Below are 11,858 nucleotides of genomic sequence, written 5' to 3'. Positions count from 1 at the left end.
ATCATCATCATCATCATCATCATCATCATCATCATCATCATCATCATCATCATCGACGGCATGACATCAGTGTTCGACACCGATGCTTCACTGCCGTAAAATCACTGTAGAGAGAATCCAGAACCTGTTGACCCGCACGCTTCATTGTACGAACAGATAAGATGGCTAAGTAGACGGGCCTTCGGGGTTCAAAGTGTTTAGGGTTGTCGGTGAAGTCGAAAAAACAGAGGCTACGGCAGAGCGTAATGTATGGCGAACACAGCTGTCAGTCCTGGTGCTGGGAGCAACCAGTGGATAAGCGAATTCGGCAAGGTGTGTTTGACGGTGAGTAACGTTGAGTAATAACAACGAAAGCCGTGGAAGACGAATGGTTTTATATGGACCCTTGTAGAACACCACTGCTCATTGGAGAGCTTTGGAAAAGCTCCCCGTACTCTCTGACACACCCATAAGTAGTTGAATACAGATAGTGTATGATATTCATTCATGAACTTTCAGACCGTATCACGTGACGCAAGCGTGGGGAAATGAAAGAACTCCGAAGTTCGGGGAAACTCATCACAGCAATCGTTCAATTTTCGGTGCCTGGACACCATGCCATCTGAAGGAAATATATGGATCAGGTTGCCCAAACCTGGATATGCTGATGTTGATTTCGAACCGATCAATAAGTTCGTCTCTTGAACCCTGAGATATCTAGAGCTCGAATTAAGGGAAAACAATGATCGTAGGACAGGGATAAGCATGTCATTACTCTGACACCTGACAGAGTCTGGAGAAGTTGTTTACAAAACCCTATCAACGTATTCATGCACTCTCCTAAGAAAGAAAGCGGTGCAGATTAATTCCTATTTGACCATCAAATTCACTGCGAGGACCTTTTTTAACTGGGCACTACTGTCGATTTGCTCCGGGATAGTCTCTTTTACCCAGATTAAGGCCAATTGGCTGGACAAGTACTGACTAAGTCCTCATCCTCGTAAACAACAAGTGGGAACCAACAGCAGAATTGCAAATATCCTCATGAAGCTATTTGCCTAACATCATTAAAAGTATTGTGGGTTTTCGGATTTAACTACCCATAAATCTGAAGAACCAGAACGTGATCGTTCTAGGCGTACACACAAAAAAGAGTCACTTACAGTGTGCAGTTCCTGAAGAATCATTGAAGATCTTGTAGAGCTGGATAGTAGGGCACGATCGATTTCCCCGGATACACTCTCAAAACCAAACTTCCGTGTACCCTCCTCGTGGATACTGGACTTCATCGAAGATCGGCTTATACCTGTGTAATTACATATGTGCAACACGTGACGTGCGATAGAGTAATGTTGTGTGGAACTGATGAACAGTGTAATTGGGAACGAGTAAAGTACATTCACAAGTACTGAGAATTTTTAAAAAAACCCTAATATCTAGGATACAACTAAATTATTCACGGTGTACAAGATTGAGCACACTTCGAATTCAATGAAACTCCAAGGCGATTTATCACCTACGTGGGTACATCATCGTAGGGGGACAAAAGTCGGACGGTATGCGGTTTCGTATACTAAGTGCCTTTGTCGCCAAAACTTTTTCCTAATGATAATTCAGCACGATGGTGTGAACGGAGAACATCAAATGATGGGATGAACAGGACGAATTCGACTGGTTATCTTTATTTAGCACAGTCATATCGGGTGGTTCTTTGTCACCAAGACGACGAACGTTGTAGTGGAAGTTTGCCGGTTTCATTCCATGAGATTTGTGAATTTTTTGCTTTCGTCAATTTGGGCAACGCGCGATTGGGAATGAAAAGGAAAACTGCTCACAGAGATTCGTGTGACTTGAGCAGACCCAACATTCGGTGTAACAAGTGAAATACTTTCCGCTTTCCCAGCCCTGCAAGTGATAGTAACTGCTCCCGCTGTTTTCAACACTCGATGTGGCAATCAACAAGCAACCACGTGATGTGAATTCCATGACTGAAAGATGGGTGGCGCCTTGACTTGTCAAAGTGTGAGTTATTCACACTGCTGACCAACCGTTCTTGTTCGGAGGTTGCGCATTTCAGTCGCTCTGGGTTTTTGCGAGACGAGTACTTCTGACGACTCTAGGCAATGATGGAGCTGTTAGGAGCTTCCTGGCTTTGGCACAGACTTGCATCACATGAATAAGCTCCCGCCGATGATTTGAAAATAGGTCTTTTAGGCTTCATCTGACCACTGGTTTTTAAAAAAATTGAGCGTGTCTGCCTCCGGTCGGAGGCGCACGGGTATCAGCGGAATCAAGCGACTGTCATTCTGCCGATACGGGGAGAAAAGAACGCGCTGTACACACTGATTTCGATCGATAACCTGATATCGAGCTTAGGTTGACTGTATTACGAACAGCTGCTGTATCTGAAAGCTGAACGACTCAGTTTCTGACCAAATCATAGCCCCAAGCTTTGCCCAAATGCAGGACACAAGGCTGCTTGCGTTAGAGAGAAAGAGATGAAACACTATTAGCGGAGCCGTTACTGAAACTAACTAACCTTCTCGCTGCAAGACAACCATCAGAAATACATTGATCTGGGTGGCCTCCGCATCAGTTCAACTAAGTACTGGCCGGTGATCGTGGTGATATGAGTGGTATAGATGGACGGAAGTAAATGTATTAGGAATTAGCAAAACAGGTATCATCAAATCTGTCGCATCATCAGAGGAACACACGACACCTGTTTTGAAGGACACATAAGTCCGGCTACGGCGGATATGCCGAATTTTATCAAAATCTTGGGTTAATCGATTGAGTCTGCCGCTTATCGTTTCTCCAATACTTGGACACCAATTATCTGAAGCTGTTCAGTCCCAGTGTTTAGTTGTCTTGACGCATTACTGGGATTGAGTTCCTAATCTCATGGTAGACTGACGATTAATGACCAGGAATTCACTTAGTTCGGGGTATGACCCTATACCCAACAGTCCAACTAACCAAATATGCGAGTCTCTGGAGAGAAAAAAACTACCTGGCATTTCTTTTTGCCAACGAAGAGTTACACAGGCATATAGTTCCAAACAATCTTGGGAAAAAACATAAGGCTACCGGCCTCATCCTCAGCGAGCTAAAATCATGTGCACACTAACATACAAACCGATAACACAGGTTCAGGTTTTTGGATTTCTATTAGTAAAGCAACCGGAGCCAAAATACTCTACCAAATCGGAACGTACTCTGTAAAAGATTTCGTCTTCGGAATCAACTAGGCCAGGTGATCGACTGATCACTGAATAGGTGATTACAAATGAGCGCTCGAATGATCAAATTTGTTCTCCAATGCATGTGTGCGCGACCGCACTGCAGGCGTGAGTGTGGACGAATCAAGTCTCATAGATGAGCACGTGATCACCGGTTCGATAAAAAGTGTGCGTGACTGTCTTGAGTAAGACTATCAAAAACGAAGTAAAGATTGCAACGGCAGCGAGAAAAAAACGCATGTTTGGTCTGTTCGAATCACGCGCGAGAACTCCAGTCGGAGTGACAAGTGCCTGTTGCATACTCGAAGTGACTTGAGTAGCATTCTTACGCCTCGACTGCTTAGATGCCATGCCTGCACGCTTAAGTGCACTCATAAGCATGAGAAACTTCAGAGTTGTACAAAAATAGCCGCTCAACAGCAGATTAAAACGAAGGATTTCACCGTTCCAGTCGGTAACATGTAGACGGGGTTTTTCCCAACAGGTCTGTGATGAAAAACATTAAAAAGAACTAGGATGCCGGTAGTCACAGAGAGAATCTGATCTTGGACTTTGTTTGTAAGCGAGACTAGTGCAACGGCGATAGACAGATCACGGAGTACTTCACAGCGGTATCCCTTACACAGCGTGTCTTTTTCAGCAAAAATTCCAAAGTCCGAAGAGTTAAAAGTATCCAAATGCGACAGGTATCGACATCCAAGATGTGTTGTAGTGAGCTACTGAGCTACTGCTCACCGAAACAAACACTACATTTATTTGAAAAACCCTTCCTGAATTAGCTAACAAAGACCAATTCTTATCCAAAGAATCAAAACCCTGGTATGTCGTCATCATCATCGACAACATTAGAAAACCGATGCTTCTCTCCCATAAGTCCAGTGTGAAAGCAAGAACAGCTTATTGTCCAGCTTGCTTCAGAGTGTGAACATTAAAATCAATCAGATAAAGCGGACATCGAAAGCTGGTGCCTGGGTTTGTCGGCGCCAGCTGACGCGCAAGTGTTGCGGCCAAGACCAGTGTAAGACGAACAGGTTCGTCAATCCAAGTTGACATGCTTACAAGGAGTTTTTCATCATAGGATGAAGGGAGAAGGAAGCGGTAGCATTTTGAAAAGAAAGAATAGAGTCATCAGTGGTCTGTTGTTGTATTTAGCCAGTAAGGTGACCCGGTTGATGACATCACGTGGCTACCGATGTGGTTTCAAAGCAATATAAGTTGTAGCAACTATGGTTGCACATCGCCAAGATCTAGAGCGCATTACGGTTAAGGCCCTCGACTCAATCCTTTGACTACAATGCCTAACCTCAAACTATCGGTGTTTGGCGGGAGGCGTCAGTGCATAACAGTTTCCACACATGTTCCAACTCCCCGATTCGGAGGGCCAGGAGGCCTTTACCCAGTGAATGACCCGATATCCCGCGGACACTGTTCGATATGGCTCAGTGAGTTGCCAAGGCAAAACGCCATCACATCACAGTGAGGTCGAGTCTTTTCTCGATTGACTGCTCATCAGAACGACCATCGTTCCACAAATGACCATTCAGACCGCACTAAAACTCGTATTCAGGTGGTCAACCTTCACAGCCATCAAATCGGAGGGTTTCACGTGCCTGGCAATCATAGGAAGCTCGCTTACAGTTAAAGCATTGTGTGCTCAAACCTGCCCAAAAATTCTGAAACGCCACAATATTCGCAGCCAGCCATACTTATACAAACAGTTGAGTGTCCTGAGGGTTGGTATCTGGGAATGTATCGCATCTGTTCCCAAGTCCTCCACGGAACAGAGCCTATGTGCTTGTTGAAAGCGTGAGAAGAAACAAGTTGTCTGCAAGAAGCTGTCAGTTGAAAATCACGTCCTACCTGGTGAAAAGTCTTCGGCGAGCTCGGTAAATTAAAAAAAACTGGTTAAAACACCAGAAGGGCCGTTCCGTGGCAAGCCTGTAGGTTTACCTCTTCTAGGAAACTAAACAAACAGATGGTGTAAATAGCGTTTCCTGCAAGGAGTGCTGTCAGTCAGTCTCAAGACCATCCATTCTGCAGTGACCCACAATCGCTGGCAGATTTTGTCATCCCCTTGCTAAACTACATGCAGTTTCTCCCCCCGGGGAAGAACCACCTGAAGAGATCCATCAAAACGACCTCTTCTTTATCGTTCAAAGGTTATTTAGGACAGAAACAGAGATAGACATTCTAAGAGTAGCTACTACTAAATATGGTAACCTCACAAAGATAAACCTGTCATCACAATGTGCTACTATGAAAAAATCTTTTTTTCACGGGAAGAATACATTTCCACGAGGTTTACGACAGTAACCTCTAAATGATGATTCGATAGTGCACAACCTCTTTGGTCCTACAGTGACTGATATCCTGTCGTTTGTTTACTGCTCTGTACCGTTCTAGATGGATAACTGTCGGAAGAAAACGTCTCTTGGTAGCAATCACATGTGAAGCATCACTAATACCTTTATTATTATGTTGACAAGCAACTCGGTTTCTGTAAGAATCGTCAGGAACTTAACACTTAGTAGAACGCAAGAGTTGTACCTCATGGCCTGTTCTGAAGGACTGATTCACATACTGGATACAATCAGAGTGATCACCAAAAGATAACATCTCCCGACCAAAATTCATTGTGAGCTCGAGGTGGCTTGCTGGTTAAGGCGGGCGCTTACTGACTGGAAGTTCCTTTGCATCTAGACTGCTTCTATCTGGGCTTGTTCAACCTGGTTTTAACTCAGCCCTCGTACTTGCATCGGGTGGCATGTTAGCTAGGTACTGGAGGAGCTCTACATCCTAACCATTGTATTTTGAACTTGGTTGCCAGCACTTGAGTGACCATAGTTGGGGTGTGGTCATTCCACTTGAGCTGACTTTTCGGGAACCATGGTATACGTGGTAGATCTGAAGTTACTCGAACTACATGTCGTTAGTTTAACTCAACCGCACCTGGGTGTGGATTCGTCACGAGCGAGGAATAATTGTGTTTTTCGGTCTACTGACATGCAACGAGAGCGGCTCATGGAACGTGATTCACCGAACTCCGCCTAACTGTTTGCTGAAAGAATTTTGGTGAATTTTTTGGCTAAAACTATGCGTTGTAAGTTCCGGCTAGATAAACGCCCATAAGGCACCATGCAATCACTCGATTTCGATGGGTAAAGACTCCATTTGGATAGGAGAGGCAGAGCAAAGTCTGAATCTGCGGAACAATAAAGCAGGATGATCGCAGAATTAACTTGATAACATTGTTTAACTTTCTTTCAGTGCCCAGCTGCTGTGATGCCCGAAGGAATGAAGCACGAGGAGTGAGGTACTGTGAGGTTTTTAAAGCCTAGACAGGAGCATTCGAGATTCTGAGGTTGAGATTGAACCACGAACCTATTGCTCAGCTGCAACACTCTTCCGGAGATTACCTTCCATGCTACCTGAACGAAACAGGAGGTCTAGGATACCGCCATGTTGCCCAAGTCTAGAAAGTAGAAGTCGAGAGTTAGAGGTTGGGTTCGAGCCACGAACCTTCCCCTCAGTCAGTGGGTTCGCGTCTTAAATAATCAAACGTCGCGTGGTATTAGATACAAATTAAAACAACGCATTAAGACTTACGCCTCCGAAGTGTGCCCCATATTCGTCCCACTGTGGTTCCTTGTCGGAGATCTGAAATACTGCGGAACAAGTTGGGATGACGGACGGGCGTGTCGTTTGTTTCCTCAGTGGCAGCAACATACACCCTGGAGCAATACTCCTGAGCCAACAACCTTCTTTGCGTCTTCTGCAGAATTCGTTCAGAGGCTTCCGACCAGGTTGCCAACGGATATTGCTCGGTGTAACTCAGTATAGTGCAAAAGTTGGCCAGTTTGAGTGGAACTGCACGTAAGGTTAAGATAATGCGTGTGAAATCAAAGATCTGGTGACATGAACTCTAGGTTTGACCTGTACACTTATCGGCATACACATACCTGGAACCCAGCCGAATCCCTTTTTCATGATGTTTCTGTGTTATAGTGGTCCTCCTACAATAGCTCCTTAAGGGCGAAAATAGTTCCCTTGTCATAGCAATACATTTGAATACATTTGATTAAACTCTTCTATGTGCAACTAAAAGCCTTAATAGTTCTGTCGCCATCGAGAAAAAAATAACTAGATGCCATCACCGGAAGTATCAGGGTTATGTCAACTTGTTCGGTGCGTTGTATTATCATCCAGTCTCACTAAACCTATCCACAGTCACAACAAGCACGCTTCGGTGCTGTAGAAAGGAATCTTCAAAAAGTTTCGGTATGTTTATTACATCATGGATTCTGGAATACTTCTCCCACCTTAGCGGCAGGAGGAGAAACTACCGATCTGGTTCGTACCAGCACCATCGTGCGGCAGATTTGATGACCTAAGACTCTGAGTGAGCACTAGAAATAGTTGAAACGAAATAGTCGAAAACGAAAATGAGCAGGAGTTCAGCAAGAAATCCCTGATCGTGCCTTACTCTGGCACGCCAGTAAACTTCAATAGCCTATTTAATCGCACGAAAAAACAGGGCTCAATTGTTTATTTGTATGAATATTCCTTCATACATCATGCACTTCCACACAAACGCTAGTCATTCGTCCACCTTGAGCGTCCAACCAAAGCTGATAAAAAAGCCGGTGTTATTGTGCTACTTTTCATGTACAAGTAGTTAGGACGTTAATTAAAAATACAAGAACCAGCCCACATATGGTTCAATTCAGCAGTGAAACGACATTTAGGTTCGCAATGTTTTTTTCGTCTAAGAGGATGGGTCGGGGTAACTATGGCTTTATATGGAATCTTATTCGGAAAAGTGGCGCGATCGATCCATAATGAGACATGTTGTCTTACTAGTGGAAAAGACGTTAACATTAATCCTCACCTCTAAAATATCAAGTAGGTTTGCACGATCACGGGTAACCTTGTCAGCTTAAAACGCATAGTAGAGTGCGAAATGTACCTGCCGATCGAGCGGAGTGAAGTCAGGGTTCCCATTTTTCTACCGTTGGGAGTGTTTCTTCAGTAAACTCGTCTGTTTTGATGCTTCGAATGGTTAATGGTCCAGCAAAAGGCTAATTTGTGTCAATTATGCCGAAACCCCGACTTCCATAACACCGTGGAACCTCGAATTTCTCCACAAACAACTTCACATCCTCAAAGTGTTGTGACATTATTTGGGATTTGTGTAAAGGAACGGAATTTTCCGCACTAAAATTCTTACAATTGCGAGTGTTTTTCGTCATAAACAAACCAATCAAAATTAAGTGGATGATATAGTGATGTCCCCAGGTTGCGTGCTCTCAGGGTTATCAATCCCTGATATGATGATATGCTGTCGTAAACACCAAATGTACTACAGAACCACTGATTGGATGGTTTCGTGACTCACGTGCAACGCTTCGAATGCATCGTTGGCCACTTTCATGCTGAGCGGGAAGGGCCTAGTATCGTTGGCAAAGCTAGATTAGTCTAGGTGCCAGCTGACAACATAGAGGAACAACTACATGTGTACTGAGAGTAGTTCCGATCTAATGAAGTCACACAGGATTTAAAGTTACGTTGACACACATGATGTCCCTCTGACCCTAGGTTACCCTCCAAACAAATCAGTAAGAACTTACTCTGAGGCGAGTCTTAAAACTTACACAAGCTATTCAGGGTGATCACACAAAGCGTCAGAGTTACAGCGGATCATCAAGTCAGGCGACTGATAGTACACCACAGTCAACGCATTTGAAACGTTCAGACGCCTCCCACCAGCACACGCTATCCACTCGGTGTTTTGGGTTCGACACAGCTGGATTACTAATTTTGGTGGCGGTTCCTACGAAGTTGTAGAACAGCTGCACACACAATAATTACACTAAAGATGTGTTGATTGTGTTTACTACGTCTTCTTTTCGATGGTAATCCTTATTCTTCCAAATAAAGGTAATACGGGTTGCAGAGATGGTCATTCGGTTGTGTACTGAACACTTCCAACCCCAGCGTACTTCCACTCACAATGCACCGATGATATCACCTCAACTGATGATGAAACGTTTGCAACCAACTTGCTTAGTTCAGCAAATAAATCAAGAGCGACTCAACTTTCCAGCCTAATGCGAGGTCACGTTCAGATCAATGACACCACAAGGATCATCTGGGTGAGACTGTGTGCGAAACCCCGCGGTCACTTGCTCCCTCGTTTGTAACTCAACATGTAAAAGTCTCACGCCTACGGTAACCATTCATTAGCATTTTCAGGGAATGTCACATCAAAAAACTTACTGATAGCTGTCCGAAACGTCCGTAAACTAGTGAGGTAGAGTGAAGATATTGGGAAGTTCGGTAGTTTACTGTGAGGAGCAGTCAGCTGACACTGACGCTTCACCGCAGTACGAACACAAAGCTTATTCGATTATAATTGAAGCCTTCAGGTGAAAACAAGAGAAAAGAATGGGTAGCGAAAGAACCTGTAGGCTGGGCTCTGGAGGCAATCCGAGTTGCCTACCCATCCAAGTGCCCGATCAGACAACCGCGGATATCGACTTGGCTCCATATGTTGCAGTGTCTCCGGCCGAGCTCAGTGAGGTAACGGGCGGACCGCGTGAATAACACGTCAGTAACTTCCGCCAAGCCATACGCTATCCACCTGCCAGTTCGCACTATTAAGAAGGAGGCATAGAGAACGAGAATCGTCTCAGCAGACGATTTTTCGATGCGCGTAGAACATAGTCGAGACATCGCAGTTGATGTTGCTGGGTCTTCTCCTGGAATGAAGTTTCTTCTTAAGGTGCTGGGTCTTCAGTCTATACTGGAAGAAAGCCTTTAGGACTGTGGTGCCTGCTTTTCGTTTCAACAAAGGACTGATTCACGTGACCGATTCCTCACACCCAAATTAATATCTCGCTCATGTGGCTATGTAATCAAATTTCATTTGACTGATATATTGGACTTGCTGATCATCATCATCATCATCAGACTGATTCACCCGATTCCTCACACCCAAATTAATATCTCGCTCATGTGGCTATGTAATCAAATTTCATTTGACTGATATATTGGACTTGCTTGCTATCATCATCATCATCATGTTGCAGGCCGGTAGTAAGGATTGGAAGTTGAAAGTAGCCAACTGGATTATTGTTGTACTGGGACCAACGGCCCAAACGTTCTCACTTGCTGGATATCAGAGAGCCATTCTGATCCACTGTAGTCCCGCTGACTAGAGATTTCTGAGGGCCAGTCGAACTAAGTAAGTGGAGCAGTCTGCAGACATTTCCAGCATTCTTAGCATCTTCCACTTATTCCACCATTCGGGTCCCCCAAGCTTTGGGGATGAATGCATATTTAAATTCACCTGGCGACGGATGATGCGTCGGGTTGAGTTGTGGTTGCGGCCACAAGGAACCTCTCTCCGGGACTCCGGGAGAGCAATGGCCCTATCGGAGATCCAAGGTCTGGATGACGTTGGCTGGGTTGTGTCGCAAACGGAAATTCAGGCGTAGAGTGGTACTTCAGATATCTGTTCCGACTGGTCGTTAATATCCGAGATCGAACCGTTCGACAGACGTTCCAGGAGCCGGTTCTAAAAGGTCCGTTTGACTTCTGGGTCCGCTAGTTTCTCAATAGGTGTGCGCGTTTATCCTAGGCCCGAAAAGCGCAATGAAAAGCAGCAGCTCTCAAGTGCCTGATCGGAATTCAGGTTGGCATTCCACCAGCAGTGGCACGCAGTGATCGACCCACACTACTGGCAAGTGGCGACAATGTGGACTATTTGATTTCGGGACTGGCTCGTTGGTGGGCAGCACGTTCTCAGGCGAATCTCTATGTTCCGGAAATTCGTACAGGAAAGAAACAGTCCGTGATTGGCACACATCTGAAGCAGGTGTTCTCGGTTGTCCTTACGTCTCGCATCCAACCCAAGAAGGTCACCCAACTGGATCTCAGCAGCGTTCAGTCTATCTACGAGGCGGCATGGCTGTGGTTATAGCGCGAATTTACTGACCGGAAGGTCCATGGTTCGAAACCGACCTCTGCCTCGCGATTTCTCCTGTCTGAGCCAGAACAGCCTGGTAGTATCCCAGTCCTCGTGCGTCCTTCGGGTGGCATGGCAGCTAGGCATTGAATGGGTGTTACAGCTGAACGATCATGTTTTATCTTCGTGTGCATTCGTACTACTGGTTTGTTTCGTGTGTTGGCTATGAAAGACGCAGGACGCACTGCTGGATATCCGGTGCCTGCTTCGGAAAACGAACACCAAGAATGGAAAACGTTTCTAACTGTTCCTCTGTGGAGGAAGAGGGAAACTTCACCGGAGACAGCTTATCAAGTCAGGGATGTTTGTTCACTTGAGCCGTTCTCTGTTACGAATGTGCTTGCCTAAAATGATCACATCACTCGAGAAAAGCGCAGACACATATTGGAAGAACCAGTCTTTTATTAGTTCACCGTTGCACGATGCCTCGGTGGGGCAGCTGATTAAACAACGCTTACAGATAGCAATCAATATGATATTCAGCGCTTCTGATTCATTGTGTACCTTTAGTTCTGCAACGTGAGCTTAGATCCCGGGCACGAGGATTTTTAGGTGTATTAGGAGAACCAGCTCCGAACGTAACGGGACTACATAACAGCCAATGGAGTGAC

The 11,858-nt window shown here is 45.1% G+C and overlaps 1 protein-coding gene across 1 annotated transcript in view; it reads right to left on the bottom strand.

Moving 5' to 3' along the window:
- Window positions 1–6,956, bottom strand: part of T265_14921 (hypothetical protein) — a gene marked incomplete at both ends in the record, with an annotated part of 21,063 nt that extends 14,107 nt beyond the window's left edge. Inside the window, 2 exons of the mRNA XM_009175797.1 lie at window positions 1,143–1,285; window positions 6,828–6,956. Of these exons, the coding sequence (XP_009174061.1) occupies window positions 1,143–1,285; window positions 6,828–6,954 (270 nt within the window). The remainder of the gene's footprint in view (window positions 1–1,142; window positions 1,286–6,827) is intronic.
- Between the last annotated feature and the right edge of the window lie 4,902 nt (window positions 6,957–11,858).

The sequence above is a fragment of the Opisthorchis viverrini genome (genome assembly GCF_000715545.1).
Source record: "Opisthorchis viverrini unplaced genomic scaffold opera_v5_298, whole genome shotgun sequence".
In the NCBI taxonomy this organism is placed as follows: Eukaryota; Metazoa; Platyhelminthes; class Trematoda; order Opisthorchiida; family Opisthorchiidae; genus Opisthorchis; species Opisthorchis viverrini.
Note: the sequence above shows the minus strand (reverse complement) of the source record. Positions and strands in the feature narration are given on the sequence as shown.